Source organism: Stegodyphus dumicola, chromosome 6, assembly GCF_044657685.1.
Source record: "Stegodyphus dumicola isolate Sdum_Otavi_A_Nest chromosome 6, ASM4465768v1".
NCBI classification, from domain to species: Eukaryota; Metazoa; Arthropoda; class Arachnida; order Araneae; family Eresidae; genus Stegodyphus; species Stegodyphus dumicola.
In genome coordinates, this window is record NC_140773.1 from 219,566,358 (window position 1) to 219,586,280 (window position 19,923).

The 19,923-nt window shown below is 34.9% G+C and overlaps 1 protein-coding gene across 1 annotated transcript in view; it reads left to right on the plus strand.

Annotated features, from left to right (window-relative positions):
• The window catches only part of LOC118196447 (uncharacterized), a 59,522-nt gene that overhangs the window by 24,120 nt on the left and 15,479 nt on the right, over nt 1-19,923 (plus strand). The window contains exons 3-4 of the mRNA XM_085819537.1: nt 14,407-14,547; nt 19,179-19,384. Of these exons, the coding sequence (XP_085675663.1) occupies nt 14,407-14,547; nt 19,179-19,384 (347 nt within the window). The remainder of the gene's footprint in view (nt 1-14,406; nt 14,548-19,178; nt 19,385-19,923) is intronic.

Consider the following 19,923-nt stretch of genomic DNA (forward strand, 5'->3'; position numbering starts at 1 on the left):
AATTCTCTTAAAGACTGAAGGTAAAGAAGGACTGGAATTAGGGGCGTTAACTAGAACAGAAAGATTTCTTGAATGTGTGTGTACATTAGGTATATTTGGAAGCAGAAGAGATGAAAAATTAGCAAACGCCTTCGCCGGGAATCGAACCACAGACCTCTGCAATACCGCCCCAGAGTGCAGAACCACTAAACCACGAAGAGACGCTAGGAAAGTGGAAAAATACCTTATACGTGAAACTCCTCTAGAAAATCTAATTAACCAATGGAAGATATATTTTGAATAATTTTGGCTGCAGAAAAATGGAAAGTGTGATTTCTGACCAACAGTGTTGAGCAACAGAGGATTTCTGCGTTTTTCTTTTTCCTAACATATGCCTCATATTCCTTAACGGGAAATTTTAAGGCTCTTTTATTTTGACCTATGTAAAGTAAACCACATGGACAGGAATCCTGTAAATACCACATGAATTCATATCCGGAATGGAGTCCTTTAGTATGGAAATGGGAATTTTATTGACAGGAGAAAAAACGACTCGAAAGTTATATTTCTGCAAAATACGTGCAATTTCATAGCTAATCGATGGAAAGGAAGGCATGAAAACATAATTCTTATAATCTCCTTAAACGAGAGTGTGACTTTTGATGTGCTGAGATGAGAATTTTTGAACTGCTAATGTTTTAGAAGACCATTAGTTATCAGAATTATATCAAGCCATGCAAATGTACTCTCGTTATTAAAAAAATTCGGATCTTAAAAACTTTTAACCATCAGAACTATTATTAGAATTACGGTTTCTTTTTGTTCTTTACCTTCGTATGAATTCCTGACAAAAAGTATTTTTCAGATTTTTTACAATAAAATTGAATCTTATTTTGGTGAAAATGTGCTTTAGCCCACTGCTTGGCAATTTTCAGTAGTGGCGATTTTTTGAAAATCAATCAATCAATTGATTTTTCAAAAAATCGCTAGTAAAATCTCAGAATACGTTGCATAAACAAAGTTGCGAATGTAGAGCTAAGTGACGTCCATAAATGGATGGGACTAAACTTGTGACGTCACAATGTATTCTCTATAGAAATAAGTATATATTTCTTTATAATTTAAATCATAATAATACAGTAAGTGAATTGTACCAGTTATTAAAACGGTAAACAACGTCGCAGTCTCTCATACTTGTATTTCATACAGCTTCAGTATTTTCAAAGATTTTTAAGCTTTAGAATATATACAAATAAAACACGACTTTTATTAAATTTATTGCGGCAATTATATCAGAATGTTGCAAATTATTGAGTGTCTTTTAAATAAAATAGTATATACTCCAATTTGTGTTATATCTATTAATATAAGGGCTCAATACATTTCAAGACTTACCCCTTTGATGATTATTTTAAGCGGAATTATATTCTGGATAGCTAGCTGCTAGGGAAAAAAACTAATGTCTTCTGTCTGCAATGTAATGTGACTCATTCATAACCTTAAATTAATCATATGCATGACTCTGCTTCTTCTTAGTTTTTTATTGACATAATATTATTTACATTTTTAGTTTAAAAGAATAATCATTTAAACAACAATATCCGATTACAGCCGATTCAAAAACTACTACCAAAATTCGACTTCAAGTCCTCAAAAAAATGCTAGTTCTACGGTTTTCGTCTGGTTTCTCTCTGTTGCCAAAACGCTCGAATCAATAACTATTTTCCTCTTCTTTTTTTATTTTTCTTTTACCGGAGTAGTTGCCAACAAATTTAAATTCATTATTATCGAACGAATTATTAAAATTATTATCGAACGTTTAATTTTATCATTTTTACAAATTACCTTGTTGCTACGTAACAACACAATCCCTTAGGCACTAGTAAGTAGACAATCTTCATTATTTTCTAAAAATTTTAAACTTTACATTAATAAAAAAAGAAAAATATTTTCATTGCATATCAACATCATACACAGCTTTCATATCACTGTTTCTTAAATTCTTAAACTTTACATTAATAAAAAAAGAAAAATATTTTTATTGCATATCAACATCATACACAGCTTTCATATCACTGTTTCTTAAATTCTTAAATCACGTCATATTCCCATAGTCATATTAGAATTCTACATTTTTAGGTCAAAGTTTACAGTTTTACTACTATTGAGTAGATCGTCGTATTATCGATATTTTTCGGAAAGCATTATCAACATATCAAGAACAAACAATTAAAAATACAATTCAAATACCCCCCCCCCACAAAAAAAGATGGATGTCTAAAGTATAACTTGCAATTAAAACAACAATACAAATTTAAAATACACAAATGATACATTAAACATTGCATATAAAATACGTTACATTACAGCTCTGCATAGCATACAGCCTCGCTTTGCCCATGTGCACAACGATCTGTATTCGATCAAAAAACATCAAAGAATTGCAAAAACTTGGTGTCCATGTACACGTCGATCTATTTTCACTCAATAAAACATCAGAGAATTTCACAAACTCGGTATTGCGCAAAGCATGGCTTTGTCCATGTGCACATCGATCTATTTTTACTTAGAAAACATTAGAGAATTGCACAAACTCGGCATCGCGCACAACCTCAGCATTGCGCGCTACACTGGCCTTTTCCCATGGGCACATCGATCTATTTTCACTTAAAAAACCATCACAGAATTGCACAAACTCGGCATTGCGCACTGCATTGGCTTTGTCCATGTACACATCGATATATTTTTACTTCAAAAATATCAGAGAATTGCACAAACTTGGCATCGCGCACAACCTCGTCATTGGGCACGGCACTGGCTTTGCCCATGTACACATCGATCTATTATCACTTAAACAAACATCAGAGACTTGCACAAACTCTGCGTTGGCTTTGCCCATGTACACGTCGATCTATTTTCACGTAAAAAACATCAGAGAATTGCATAACCTCAGCTTTTACCATGTTCTAGAATTGAGCCAAACAGATAAGAAATCATTAAAAATAAGCAACTTTAAAACGAAGCGTACAAGAAAAAATTTTTCACTCACCCTTTTCAGGAAAAATTTTAAGTCTTTTTGAGGGGTTATATATATATATATATATATATATATTGAATTTATATCAAGGGGAAACCCTTTTGTACCCTCCTCCCATCTTTAAGAAAATTTACTAACGTTTCATCCGCCGTTTCCGTAATATATGTAGAAAAAGGGCAAAAACCCACAGGGAAAAACAAAACAAAAAAAAATCGATTAAGAACCACCACATAAGAATATTCAAACCGCAAATGAATTAACTGCTCAAATTTAGAAGTAAAAATTTCGGAAAAAAAAAAAAAATTAAAGCTTTCAGATTTTACATTACGCCCAAAGAGGCGTTTTTTTTTTTTTTTTTTAACGTTTTGTGTGTTACCTTTATTTATCAAATATCATGTTCTTCGCACTTAAACCATAAAATTCAGTTCAACAGCAAAATCGCAAAATAATTTTTAAATGAGCATACCCTTAGAATTTCCGATACACGGTCTCGTGCTCTGGAGATGAAAATGTCCCCTCCCCCGTACTGTGTTGCCACTGCTCGCTTTGAAATCTTTGAGTTTGTTAATCAAAAATTCGCTAAAGTTTTACAAAATATGAAACAGATAATAAAACAAATTCCAAATCTGTCCTTCCAGATGCCCATATTCGGTTGGAACGTTCGTTATTCAAAATTTGATGGCTCTAGGTACCGTTACATTATCATAATGCGAGAAACATTTGTGCAGATTTTTCAGTATTTAATGTCTTTAAATATAACAACGGGCGATAACATTTAGTGGCAACAGAATAACAACACAGCTTCAAAATATCGGGTTAGCCGTGTTGGCGCGTTTATTGCCTATTCAAAAAAATCGCCAAGCAGTGGGCTAAACCGCATTTCAGCCCTTAACTGTTGTTCGTTAATAATGCCTTAAATTTTCAGTAGACTACAAATATTGTCAGTCATGTCATTAACTACAGTAAAATTCTGGCATTACCCATGGGAAAATTTTATCATAAATATAAATCAGACTTTTGGTTATCGGATTAGACTTTTAGACTTCGAATGGATGAATTGGATGTTATTCCTCTTCCTTCCTGTGAATTAAAAAGATAAACAAAAAGTAACGACTTCTGTTGAATTTTCCAGTACCTGGAATTCAATTTCAAATATGTAATTATTATATTACTTACTACCCGCTATGTGACCAGCCTTCGTCTGGCTTTTGAATGTACCGAAAAAATGCCTAAGGAGATGCCAAACATTAAATCTAAAAATTGCAGAAAATTTTAATCTGCAGAACAACTTTATAAAAAAAAATTCAATAAAAATGTATTACCTATAAAAAATGACAATGAGATAAGCAATATCCCTTAATAAAAATATTAATCATTCTAATAAATAAATTAACGAACTTCCTGTTGCCTTCTCTTGACAAAAGTCCAGTATCCAAGAGAAACATTAAATTTAAAAACTGCGCAGGATTATCTCACTCATTTTTCCGAGTGGCAACAGTACTGATATCAGCAACAAAGCAACAGTGATCAGTCAGCAACAATAGCTGCGCGCCATTGGAGACAGAACTATCGATTTGATGCGATTTCATAAAAAAATATAAAATTTGAAAAATTCTGAATCAAATTTTGAAAAATCGCTTCGAGGTGCCTTGGTTCTTTTCTAGATGCAACTATGTACCAAATTTCGTAGCCCTGGGTCTATTAGCTTACTCGCAGCACGAACGAAAGACACACACACACACTCTTTCTTTTATTATATAGACTCTTTCTTTTATTACATAGACTCTTTCTTTTATTATATAGACTCTTTCTTTTATTATATAGACTCTTTCTTTTATTATATAGACTCTTTCTTTTATTATATGTAGAGATATCTCTTCAGTATTAGACAATCTTCAGTTTCCATAATAACTTCTAATCTTCGTCAGTAAAAAGAATATAGAGCTTTAACTTGCATAACTAGAATTAATCTAGAGATCAATTTATTTTGAAAATTCTGTATGTGGTGTCTTCTATTATAGATTCCTCCTACTCAAGACTGCTTCTTTTTAATGTCGCAACTATAAGTTATTTTAAGATGTACATCACTATCATAAAAATATTTTATAACTAAAAAAAATGTAAGTAAAATTTTAAAATTAATCATAATTAAAAATAAATTATTTAATATTATAATTGAAGAAACCACTTATTTTACATCCTCTAGAAATGAAAAAAAAAAAAAAAAAAAAGTGAGACAAGTCTCATTTCTCTTTCGTTTCTGTGCACTTCGCAGTATTAAATGCACTTTGTTTAAATGTAAAACTATTAATGCAAAGAATACATATTTATGTACTTTACCTCTCTGTTACTGTTTGAAAACTGACAGGAAGTTTCAGTTCGCAGTCCTGGCAGCTAATCATTGGCTGAAATAAAAAAAAAACATTCTCAGTTTTCTGGTGCTCATATTGTTGTTGTTTTGTCCATGTATTTCATGAAAGAGTGGTTGTCAGAGATTTAAGGAGGTTGAACTTCTACTTCCACCCCAGTTTTGAGAGACAGCATTGCGGGAGTTGGTTCGAGGGTTTCCCACCCCTATACCCTTTCACCAAATTGCACGAGAGTACTTTGGGCTGGCCATGTATTTAGAGTGTCCCCATGCTGCAAAGACACTGTACTCTTCTTTACAAATACCCATGCCTTCTCCGGGATTCAAACCCGGGGCTCTCGATACCGCAATAGGCCCCCCTAACCACTATACCTTGTGGGCGGTTTTGAGGCTCGTTATAATGAAATTTCATTGCAATCAAATACAGAATATTATCAGATTTTCAAAATCTCTTGTAACAAAGACTAATTCAATACAATTTAGCAATCACTCATTTCTACTGTGATTCTTCTGAATCTTCGGTCAGTTACAATCGCACATAAAGTAAAAATTTACATATCTGTGCACGTATGTATGAGCGTGCCTGCATGCATATGTGTATATAAATGTGCATCTATATAAAACATTAATGTTTAATTAAACTTTTAAACGGTTTTATATTCTAAGAGATTACGAATGTTTATGACATAGTATTGATTTGGCAATTTTGGGTCCTGTTATTCATTGATTAGTTACTCCTTAAATTTTCTAAGTTTTTAACACTTATTTCTAATTCAGAAAACTTTCCTCCTCGTCCTCTAATTTGACTTCGTATTAATATATGGACCTGAATCTTTATCCACTATCCATCTAGTGGCATACTTTTGCAGATGCTGGGACATTGTTGGGGAAAATATAAGCGACACAGAATATGAGGGATTACCAGCTTAGGAAAATGTCATTTTTGGCCTTAATCTTAAACTAGACAGACGTACTGTAGAAATTATTTAAGAAATTTCGTCTTCCTGCAGATAAAGTACTTGTTTAATCATGACATGTGATGTCTGTATATTGTGCAAAATAAAAGAAAAAAGTTTGTTCCTGTGATAAGACTCTTCGTTGTATCTCTTCTTTCTTATTCTTTCTTAATTTTGTGAAAGAGGTCATTGTAACTGTAAGAATTCATTTGAATTATGGGTAATAGGCTAATAGAATTTCAAATGTTTTCATAACTCTGCAATACTTATGTGAGCAGAATTTAAAAAAAATTGATGACATCTGAAATAAATACAAAATACACTAAATATATATATATATTTTTAATAAACCTTTCTACAATTTTCTTAATGAAAAACTTCAAGCATTTTTAATGCTTAAGTTTTGAATAATAGGCTTGGAAAACTAAAGATAAATCTCTGCAGATGAAATATATATTTTTAAACAAAAGTATTTTTCAATTAGTTTTGCATTTTTAGCTTAAGAAAATGTCATAGTAATCAAAAATATACACAAACTTTACATAAATTTAAGCTTTCAGTGAGATATAATAGATGCTCAATACCCGTGCATTTATGATTATTGGCAACTTCCTGTATACACGCATATCGTTCTTCTTCTTTCTGTTATCAATCACGTGTCATAATAAAAGTAACATATTAGTAATCGTAAAAGATAGCATAGATTTGTTTCATTTGTAACGTTCTCTACTTCCCAACTCATATGACACATTCATATAAATTTATTGAAAGCCCCCATGCTTTTATTATTCGTGGTATAAAATTGTAAATGAATTTTGTAAAGAGAATTATTTATCTCTTCTTTACTTTAAACGATACGATAAAATAAGTTTCTGCTTTTAGTTCATTAAAGATTTTATTATAAGTTTTAAATAAAAATGTATGTTATAAAAACACTTTTTATTAGTCCAAACCGACATGTGTCCATGTGGGCTATTAGTCTCGAAATGGCTTTTTGTGTCCACTGAAAGCATTGAATCACTTTTCAAGTTGTTGCCACCAAATATCCAACCCTGTATTATATTTAAAGAACTAAAATAATGAAGAATCTGCATGAGTGTATGTATTTTATCAGTCTTTTCTCAGTTCATCATATCAGCGTAAGTCCTCGCATTATGAAAAAACAACGGTACCTAGAGCCATCAAATTTTGAACAACGTATTCCTCCTCCCCCCCGAACATGGGCCCCCTGAAGCTCAAATTTGGAATTTGTTTTATTATCTACGAATTTTATATTTTGTATAACTTTAACGAATTTTTTATTAACAAACACAGCGATTTCAAAACGAGCAATGGCAACACTGTACGAAAAAAAAAACATGTTTACCTCCATTGCGCGAGACTGTGCATCGGAACGTCTAAAGGTATGCTCTTTTTAAATATTTTTGATATTCCTATTGAATTCAACTTCATGGTTTAAGTACAAAGAATATGATATAATAAATAAAGGTTACACACAAAATGTTAAAAACACGCCTCTTTATGCATAATATAAAATCTGCAAGCTTTCAGATTTTGTTATTATTGTTGTTGCGGTTTCTTCTTTTTTTCGTTTTATTATTTTTTTTAATCTCAACCACTGAAAACCAATGTAGTTATAATGAAATACGTTTCCGAAATTTAATAAATGTTTTGTTCGCATATTGAAAAATTCGGATGCTATTTAAATATCTAGTAAGCTTGAAAGATCTCAAATAAATAATAGGTTACTAATTTACAGGTTGTCTGTATATATATATATATATATAATAATAATAAATTTAAATACCTGTAAATTTATAATAAAATAAAAAAACCGAGACTGAAAGAATTCAGATTTTAAAGATCGCCCAAAAAGATCTGTTAACGTTTTTTGCGCTCTCGCTTGCTCGCAGTCTAACAGGTTGCTGTTAAACTCACTCCTACTAACCCTTCCCCCCCCCCGTCTTTCAGCTTTATTTGAAGCACAATTTTCTTTGCACTTACGCCATATATAATTCAACAGCAAAATTACAAAAATTTTAAAAGTAGCATAACAGCATATGTTTAGAATTCGAGATACAGTGTTAAGTGTGGCATACATTTTTCTATTTTTTCCAGTTCATGATATCAATGTTCAGTTTTCTTACTAAAATGGCTTACAAAGAATTTTTGGTTCTTTTTATTATTAAACGTTTTGTATGTTAACTTCATTATTAAATATCCTGTTTTTCGCCTTTATACCACACATAATATTCAATTCAACAACAAAATTACAAACTATTTATCTTTAGAATTTCCGATACACAGTTTTGCGCCCTGGTGATAATAATGTTTTATTCCGTGCAATGTCGCCACTGCTCACTTTCAAATCGTTGAGTTTGTTAATCAAAATTTCAGTAAAGTTTTAGAGAATATGAAATACAGAACTCGAAATTCAAACTTTGGGCTTCCAGGTGCATATATTCGCGTGGAGAGCTACACATTATTCAAAATTAGATGGCGCTAGATACCGTCGTGTTTTTTTTTTTTTTTCCCTGAGAAAACCACATATATATACATGCAAATTTTTCATTATTTAATTTCTTTAAAAGTAATATAGGGTGATAATATTTTTGGCAACAATTAGATAAGTTATACAGCCGTTTCATTGAGCGACGAAAAATCCCATTTCGAGAGTAACAGCCCGATCAAGGCTAACGCCTTTTTTGGTTAATAATATTGTTCGGATTACGTTTTTTTAAGAATCTCATCAAATTTAATCACTACCAAGTAAACGAATCACAATATTAAGGAATCTTACATGTGCTTATGTTTTTCTCGTTTATTTACAAGTGAGTTCATTGGCACTCAGATAACCAAGTCTTACAGAATTGAACTGAAAAGAAAGGCCTTATTCTATGGCTTAATAGGTCCCTGATCTGAACCCTTCTAGACGTTTTTCTGTGGAGGCAATCAACACATGGTTCAAGGCTTACAACAACCTTCGAAAAAGAATTATGAATATGTGGTGCTTCTATATTAATGAAGACCTGGTAGGAAATTGAGTTCAACCTTTAAGTTTATCGAATCACCAAAAGGTGTTCACGTGAAGATCTGTAGATTTGTTATCGAAGAAATATATTTTACTTTATTCATTTATTTTTATCTAGGCATTATTAAGTAGCCTTGCTGCCCTGACGGGAAAGTGATTAGAGATGCTGACTTCCATACGGAAGAGTTTCAGGTTCGAATACCAGAGAAGGCATGGATGTTTGTAAATGTGTAGTGTCTGTGCGGCATGGCGCAATCAAAATATGTGGCTAGCTGTAAGTCCTCTCTAGAGTTTGGTGGTAGGGGAGGGGAAGGAGACACTTGAATCCGGTCCTTGGGGTGCTGTCGTTCAAAACAGAGGGAAGTATTGCATGCGTGATTATGGCAAAGCCTCGAGGGCTATCTACCTATGGGGAGGGATGCCTTCGTGGAGAACTTTCTAAGGGAAACTGGCTCGTATACACGTTACACATGGGGAAAACCACGAAAATACTCATGCAGCCAGCCCGTTCGCGGGATTCGAACCTCGGACCGAACTACCAGTGTTCAGCGACTTTACCGCTCGGCCGCTGGTGGGCCCAGAGGGAAGAACTGAGCATAAAGTCGGACTGCCACCTAGTGCTCAAAGCTTTGGCCAACGACAAATGCGATCTTGTACTCGTTGCCACGATAAGAAATCGTGGGCATGTTCTGATTACATCAGACAAGTGAGATTAGAAAAACAACAACAGATATTCTTAACTTTTAAATATTGTCTTCAGATGCTTTTGAAAATATTAATTTTAAATGTGAGATTTGATTAACAACTTTTTTTTAGATTTTGCTCCAATTTTACACTATTAGAAGAAATATTTTCAGTTTCGAAGTGGAAATAGAACTTCAAAGAACAACAACTAAGTTGATTAACGTATCTGCATTCTAAATATACACACTGGCCGATTAATTAGAAACCTTTGAGATTTTCATTTGAATGCGTGCTAGGGATGAAGTGTGCAATTTTTTTTTTTTTTTTTTTTTTTTTTTTTTTATGACGTGGATTACACTTGGTTAGAGTGCTAGCATAAGTAAAGTGTAAGAGTGCTTCTCAAGAGGATTGAAGTAAAATGGGAAAAAAGACAGATCTTTCACCATTTGAAAGAGGGCTTATTTATCGCTGGTGCCCATTTAGCAGAAGCCTTGATTTCGAAGACGGCAAATCTTACTGGTTTCTGAAAAGCAGCCATGTCAAAGGTTTTCAAAAGTTAGAATTCACAGTCCTTCTCTAGAAGACGTAACTGAGTTTCGACCACAGTTTTCCAAGAGAATGATCGACCTTGTCTCCGACGAATTTTATAGCAGAACAGGGACTTTTCTGTGCTTCAAATGACGCAGATCGTCAACTAAGGCTCTTCCCAACAGATTTCAGCTCGAACCATGCGCAGAGAATTGCAGAGGATAGCCATGCATAGTCGGGTGCCTGTGAGAAAACCACTCATTTTTGCCGAACATGCCAGAATTCGTTCGCAGTGCTGTCGGGAAAAAAGGCACTGAACATCTGAGGATTGGAAAGGGTTATGTGGTCGGATAAATCACGCGACACCTTATTTTGCTCTGATGGAAGACGTCGAATACGGCGAGAACCCCATGAAGCCATGAATCCATCTTGCCTTGCTCGCACTGTGTAAGGGTGTGGTGGGAGTACCATGATATGGGGCATGTTCTGCTGGCATGGAAATTGTGCCGGGTATTTCATACAGCCATGAGATACCTAGATATACTGGCAGATCAATAGCCCCCTGAAATGTTGCATTTTTACTCTGATGGCGACGGGTACTTCATGGCCGATAATGCATCTATGCATCGTGATAGAAGTGTTCAAAATTGGTTCGCTAAATATCAGTCTGACTTCCAATAACTTTCATGGCCACCGCATAGCCTGTATCTTAACCCCATAGAAAATGTATGGTATGGTGGACAAATACATCCGACTGCACTCTATTCTTCCATCTAATTTACAAGAACTAAAACGCTGCATAGCCAATACATGGTATTCTGTGGACGTGAATGCACTCCAGAAGCAGGAAGACTCGGTGTCCAAACGATTCGGAGCAGTTAACTGTGCAAAAGGTGGTCCAATAAAATATTGATCTTGAGTTTCTAATTCATTGGATAGTGTGTGTGTAATGACTGCATATAGCTAATATTCTCGCTATGATAATTAAATAAATGTTAAAAAAATCGAATTTTGATCATTTTAAACTTTTTTGCGTTTTTGTTCTGAAATGCATTCAAAGCAAGGTCACGTCATCAGTGTCTGAAAATGCAAACATTTCTTCACTTAATTAAGACACAATAACATGCCGAACAAATACTAATTCAGAAGTCAAACATCAAAAATCAGCGTTATATTTTCAAATTTTCCTAATTCCTAATTCCAACCCATCTTTTCCTTTGGCCTTTAAAGAAATAATGTTTTAGTTCTGGTTTCATCAATAGATGGCGCAACTTGCTTATTCTTGTCCAGGCTTTCTTATCTAATCTAATCTCCTAATTCCAATCCCCGTTTGCCTTTGGCCTTTAAAGAAATTATATTTTAGTTCTAGTTTCATCAAGAGATGGCGCCACTTGCTTATTCTTGTCCAGGCTTTTTTATCTTACATAATCATTATATTCTACTTCGTTCATTTGCGCTTTTTCAGCTGAGGACGGTGGTTCGGTAAAACCATCTAAACTAGTCCTGTGAAAATTTGAAAATACGAGGGTAAGTTGAAAAATAAGTTTCCCCTGTCGACTGTGATCAGAGTTGTGTATGAAAGTCAAAAAATAGAATGAGACATTAAAGATATGACATACCTTTATTTTTCCACATAGGTACCACGTACATTGAGACATTTGTCATATCGCTTGATAAGCTTCAAAAAGCCCTCCAGGAAAAAATCAGGGCTTTGCATATAGAAGAAGCGTTGAACGGCTTGTTTCACTTCAGTATTGCTTCCAAAGCGCCTTCCCCCGAGATTTTTCTTCAAAGCCGGAAACAGATGGAAGTCGCTTGATACGAGATCAGGACTGTATGGCGGATGGTGTAGGCGCTCCCAACCAAGAGTTGCAATATTTGCCGTCGCCGAATGTGGTCTGGCATTGTCATCCAACAGCAGAACGCCAGATGTGAGAAGGCCAGGCCGCTTTTTCCGAATCGCCTCTTTCAATTTTGACAGGGTGTCACAGTAGCGCGTACCATTGATGGTTCCAACCTCCAAAAAGTTCAGCAACAAAACTCCTTGGGCGTCCCAGAAAACTGTGAGGAGCACTTTACCTGCAGAGGGAGTTGTCTTGAACTTCTTTCGGACAGGTGATGACGGACGTTTCCACTCCATAGATGCGGCCTTCGATTCTGGCGTGAAATGGTGGACCCACGTTTCATCCCCCGTCACAATCCGAAACAGAAAGTCATCTTCATGGTAACGCACGAGATGTTCCAGGCTGACCCCCATGCGTTGTTCCTAGTGTGTCAAGGTCAATTGTCGGGGCACCCATCGTGCTGAGCCTTTTCTGTATCGAAGAATGTCGTGGATGATGTTTTGAGCTCGCTCATGTGAGATTCCATGTTCTTCCGCTACTTCATCGATGGTGATACGCCGGTTCGCTCTCATCATGTCATGCACGTTCCTGACATTTGCATCTGTAGTGGCCGTCCGCGTCCGTCCAGCTCTCGGTATGTCCTCCACTTGCTGACGTCCATCACTGAATGTGCGACACCATCTCCGCCCCATTTGCTTCGACATCACACCTGGCCCATAGACTTCCACGAGGCGGTTATGAATTTCTGTTCCTGATACTCCACGTCCCCATTCATAGCGGATAACCGCTCTCACTTCCTCCTTTGACCACGAATTCAAAACGCACCTTCTCTCCATACCTACCGGAGCTCAAATGAGAGGCTTGTCTCCGCTTTGCGCAGGCACTGCAACAGCGTCATCTGCTTGATTTGCAGCGACCTCTACCCAATGGTGTATCGGTGACTTGCGCGTTTTCCTGCTGTGTCGCCTTTCGCCCATAGCCGTTCAACGCTTCTTCCATATGCAAAGCGTGAATTTTTCTTGGAGAGCTTTTTGAAGCTTATCAAGCGATATGACAAATGTCTCAACGTACTCGTACGAGAATAATAAAATAAAGGCATGTCATATCTTTAATGTCTCATTCTATTTTTTGACTTTCATACACAACTCTGACCACAGTCGACAGGGGAAACTTGTTTTTCAACTTACCCTCGTATAACGATGATTTTTGTTGTTTGACTTCTGAATTTCTTCACTTATTACCATGAAGACTTATTTTCTTTTATTCACCTTGCAGAGTTACTCACTTTGTAAATACTAATTTACAGTTGAACGTGAAGAATTTTAAGAATTGATAAGCGAATAATCCCTTCAGTTCGTGTGATAAGAAACAACAAGATGGAAGCGTAAATAACCCTTCATTATTCAAATAAGATTTAGCAGAACTCCGTCTTGGAGTGTACAGTAAAAGCCGACACATGGGCTTGAACTTAAGAGGCTAAGAAGTAAACTAAAACTAATCTAAACTAAAGAGATATAGCCGAAGCTATCAAAGTTTTAATGGAGTTGGCCCTTTAAACATGAGATGGCTGCGAAGCTATCAAGGGCCTGAGTACGGTTGAGCGTAATACAGCTTTGAGAGAGAGTAGCCAAAAAGTCGGACGGACGAGCGCTAATCAGAAACTCTGATTCTCTCTCACTCAGCAAGTAGGACGTAGGACTTCGCTGTTAAATACCGCTTCTCCTCATTATGCATTCAGACGTGATTCTAAAACTACGTTCTGGTCGGAAGTAGTAAGTTGAAGTTAAGAATTTGACAGGAAAGAAATTTAACTCAAAATGCAACTGTTAATAAAATTAACATAATTCTTACAACCTTAAAAAAAGTGATTGTCTTTCCTCCCGATATACAAGGGCTAAATTAAAAACTGATTGTAATATTTTTAAGTAGATGCAATATTTATTCTCATTTTATTTCATTTTAAATTTTTTCGTTGCCAGATTCTGAATGCATGAGACGGACGAATCAAAAATGGATATTCTGCCGTTACAGAGAAGATAACAGCTTTCCAGTGAAGAGTTTGGATACATGCTTGTGCACACATCTTATCTACGACGTCCAGCATTTAGTCGAGGATAGCGGTAAGTCTGTTTCTGCAATAACTGATACGTATTATAAAAAAGAATTTGAAGATGCTCTGAAATTCGTAAGAATTCTAAGAAAGAATGAACGCATAAACCTAAATAGCGAATCGTGAAATCTCCTTGACGACTACCTCTAAAACTGACCAGCATTTCCGAAAACATAAATTAACATCGGTCTTGAGTATCTCCTTTTTTAAAGCAGCCATTTCCGTAGAAAATTAAATTCGCCTGGAACTATAAGTGGTCATCTTAAAGAAGGTTCATTTAGTAGTCGCAGTCATGTTCATAATTGATATTGTTGCGTGCGTACGGGTTCGTAATGAATTGAATACACACAGAACCGATGATAGCTTTATAAAATTTATTTTACCAAAAAGAAACATTCTACAGTTCTGGAAATTTGCACATAAATACTCGTAAATCTCTTCTCAGTACCCCAGAGCACAATAATTAGTTACACTTCAAACTACTAAGACGGTTAAACACAGAGCAATGCAAAGCACATCTAAAAACGCGAAGCTCCTACGAAGACCTCTCAATACTCCGAACTCACTCTGAACTAAACAACTACTGAAAACCTGATGCTGTACTTGGTCGCTGTACCCGACAGACAGATAGACAAAGTAGAAGAGACGTCTTGTTTTGCACCCGCTAAGTCTTTCTGCACCGATGGGCGAAAAATCAAGCTTAAGTCCGCCGAGAGGCATATGAGGCCGGATACGGTTACAGTTACATATAGGATTAATTACAGCAACCATTACAGTTATACAGGGACCGGACCAAAATGGTCGCCAAATTTGGCGACAAAATTAGTTGCTGTTGCCAGCTTAGCGATATCTGGTCAAAATGGATATTTCCATTGAAATATGATACCCAACATTTTTTGCGATTATATTACTTTCTTTACTTCGCACAAGAAAGTAAAAAGGCGGAAACTAAATTTAAAATAGTATGCATGTTGTTCTGATCAAATCCTTAAATTAATTTTCTTTTCGTAATTCAAGCTTTTATTGTGGGTCAAAGAGTCGAAAAAATAGATACACTTATTTACTATTGTTTCTTTACTTTGTGCTATTTTTTCTTTGTTAGTGTTTTCCTTAAAATCAGTACCTACGCTAATTGTGTTCTTTTACAGATATTCACTACTGGTATGAATGAAACTTGACCTTGACCCGAGCAATAAATGGCTGCCATTCTATTCTATTTCTTTTTGCTTGATACTAATCTTTTTTTTATTTATTTATTTATTTATTTATTTATTTATTTATTTATTTATGTTTAGTCGAGATTTGATATTAAAATGAATTGTGGGGTTAAAACCTTGACTACATAGATTCGAGAAAACAATTTGAAGAGTTAATATAACAATAATTTTTATCCCAAAGGGCATTAGCTCAGAAGGACTATTTATTAATTTCGTTTTGCCATTTTGCGTTGAAAACTTTAAATGTCTGTTTCCCTTTTAAAATCATTGCCACCAAACATTATCACCCTGTGTTATATTTAAAAAAATTAAATAATGAAGAGTCTCCATAAATGTATGTATGTTTCTCGCTTTGTGATAAAACAGCGGTACATAGAGCCATCGACCCCCCCCCGGGGGTTGACGTAGAGAACTCTGCGAAGCTACTGGCTAGGATCTGTACCTAGGCAGTCTCGGCCACGGGGGTATAAAATTTATGAACTTGGTGGTTCTGAAGGCTCTGGGAAAGGTCACTTATTGGCCGGCCCCGGAGTCTGGCACGTCCTAGCGCGGCGTGGTTCTAGTAACCCGGGGGTCTCCCCCGGGGTCGCTGGGTAATGTCCCGCTGCGACGGGCTCGCCCAAGCGACTGGTAGGAGCATTTGACGACCGGTGCTGCCTGGTGTCGTATCCAGGTGGTGCGCTGCTCTCCTGGAGGATAATAGTGGAAGTTGAACTTCCACGATGTGCCCAAAGGGGGAGTGGACCTGCAGTGAGATTGAGTTCTCGGAGCAGGGAAGCCAAAACTCTTATCTTATCTTATCTTATCTATAGAGCCATCGAAATCTGAATAACGTAGTCCTCCATCGAAAATGGGAATTTGGAATTTGTTTTATTATCGATTTCATATTTTGTAACACTTTAACGAATTTCTGATTAAAAAACTGAACGATTTCAAAGGGAGCAATGGCAAAACTGAACGGATAAAAAACATTTTTATCTTCAGCGCGCGAGACTGTGTATCGGAAATTCTAAAAATATGCTCATTTTAAAATTATTTTGGGATATTGCTGTTGAACTGAATTTTAAGGTTTAAGTTCGAAGACTATCATATTTAATAAATAAAAGTAACACACAAAACATTAAAAAAACGCCCCTTTGGGCATAATGTAAAAATCTTAAAGCTTTCAGATATTTTCTTTTCTTTTTCTTCAATTTCTGTCTTATCTGAAATCCCTTCCTATGACATAGTAATAGTCTTTTTTCATTTATGACATGATTATTGCTCATTATGTACAAGTAATGAATCATTAACGAATACAAAAAATCCTAACCTTGATTCAAATATTTGTGACTTTTTCTAAATTTTCTGAATACTGAACTTCTTTCACTCTTTAAAATAAATTTCATGGCTTAGTAACTTTTTCATGTTTACGTATATTACTTACTTACTTACCACCAGCTGAGTTCCGAATATCACAGGCCTAAGGAAATAAGAAGAGAATTTCGTATCATATACTATACAGTTTGAAAATTAAAAAAATCTCGAAATCATGAAATCTAGTAAGTTTAGAGTTCGAACTTGACCTAAATCCACATGACAATTCCCTATTACTCAGTTTTGCTATGAAATATTAAATTCACTTGCAATTTTAAATAAATCTTTGATTTATGATTGCTGCACAACTGTTCCTAGCTTGAATCTTTCGAACCTAAAACATTGCTACAGAATACTTACTTACTTGCCACCAGATGAATTGCTCTACCGCCTGTTTGTTATATAATTATCAGCATTTGTACTCAGTTGGTGGAGCATTCTAATATCGCTAAGCGTAGCCAAACGTCTCTATAGAGTATTAAATTCGAAGCGGAATTTATAAAGTTATTTCGGAAGATAGGTATTTGTGACTTGTGGTTATTAAAGAAACCCTGCCAAGACTTTGCTGAATGAGGATTTTAGCAATGTTTCACACACTGTGATTCTGAGTTTACAGAGAATGTTTGCTGTATAAGTTCAGTGGTGACTTGGATATAAGAAGTTATTCTGATGCATTATACTGAACACTATCAACTGGATATATTAATGTACATCATGTGTGCTGTTCATGTATTTGCAGTGTTCCTGTGTAATATTTGCTTGGCACATTCATAATATTCACTTGTGTTATTCACTTACTTACGGTTCTCTTACAATTCATTTTTGTATAGTCTGCCTGATAACTGAAGGTGACGCTGAGAAATACAAATCAGTGTGTAGAGTTGGAAATTTATGTGTTCATTGAAAAACACGTGCGTTCACTTATACACAGAGCACCATTTTATATCTGCTTGGCATTTTGTACCTGTTACTGGTACAGAACACTTGAAGATGGGACTACAAAATATTAAGTTGATTATACCAATTCAATTTACCATATATTCAGATGTATGACACACACCTATGATTTCAAACTACATTTATTAGCTTTTAGGTACATTCGCCGCAAAACGCGCATCCTTTTCTTTAAGAAGAAACCTGAAAAATACACATGGGATGCTCTTATCATTTGAAGTCATTCATTCCAAGATTTTTCCCAGGCGTTTGTAAAATGGTATATGAATTGATAAGAGATAAGGAGAATAATACATGTGTGTGTGGTGGGGGAAATGCGAGGGAGTAAATAATTGTGGAAAGAGAATGGGTTGTATTCATTAAAGATGTGCACAAGAATATTATTCTAGGGTTTCGAGAAAAAGGGCACAGAATTTGGTGTAAGAATGCCCTTCAGATCAGTATCATTTCGTAGAATTAGAAGTCAAATGTTTCTTCTTTCTGTAGTCATTTGAAGTGAACATCGTAGGCTTTAGTAAACCGCATTTGTTTTAGTTGAAATACTGTTGATCTAGTGTTCCTTTATGTAATAAATATGGCTCCTGCCAAACGAAATAACACAGTGCTGATTTCAAATGCTAAGTCATTCAGTTTGCGAACGAAAATGGAAAACTTGTTTCAGTAAGGGAGTTTGGTGTTGATGAAAGATGGAGTAGATGATGATGATTTATTTATCGACCAGAGTAACAAGGATGGTGAAGATGAAAGAGAATTCGATGATGTGCCTGAGTATATAATGGAAGACGAACATAACGAACTTTTCATGTTATCCGATAATGAAAATTTTTAAGTTCATAAGGTATGTCCTTTTCGTTAAATAAACAACATTTAGGTACATATAAAAATTTAATTTTTGTATGCTAATTATTTCCTTATTTTTAACCTATCATTTTAACTTATCATTTTTAACCTATCATTTTAACCTATCATTTTTAACCTATCATTTTTATATCATCCATAAAAAGTATTATATAACGCGCACCCATAAATTTCGATGTTAATTTTTGTATTAAAAATGCGCGTTATACGCTGGAATATACAGTACATAAAATATCTCTAATTCTTGTTTCCCCAGAGAATTTGAAAGCTACCCGAAATTTAGATCCTGATTTACAGATCCTCGTCTCCATTCCTGTGAGTTCAGTGCAATTACAGAATTCATCGCAAATTTATCCAGATGTAGAAAAATTGATTATGGATCATCAACTAGATGGAGTTGATGTTCGGATACAGTTCTTTCCTGCAACAGAACAGCAACAAAATTTACTGAATTTTCTTCAGGTAAGAAGTTAACTGATGCTGTATAATATCACAACGACAAAATGTACTTACATTTTACACTAAGAACGTAATTTTTAAAAGGCAACCAAAAGTACGTTCTAAACTGAAATTATAAAATGTTCACTTTATATTTTAGAAAAGTAATCTAATTAAATAAATAGTCAAACAGCACATTGCACATGTTCTTGATTACACAGAATGTAGGCCAAGCCAAAAATTTTAATACTGACGATAAAAATTAAAAATAAAGTATAGCTTCTTAAAATGTACTTAAGATTTATAACATTTAAGAAAGGCTCACTTGGGACAACCATTATCTCACCGTGAGCAAAGATCTATTTCATTTCTGTAGATTTCCATTGGCAATTATTTGTATAGTAATGGCTTAAATACGCTGTCCTAACAGGGAAAAGAAAATTCATGATAATACCACAAATATTTGCCAGAAACACTAAACTGTCGTTGACATTAGCTTTCTTTTGCTTTAACATCTGGAAAAATAATTCGAATTTAAAGATATCAGCTGAAACAGGTTTCTT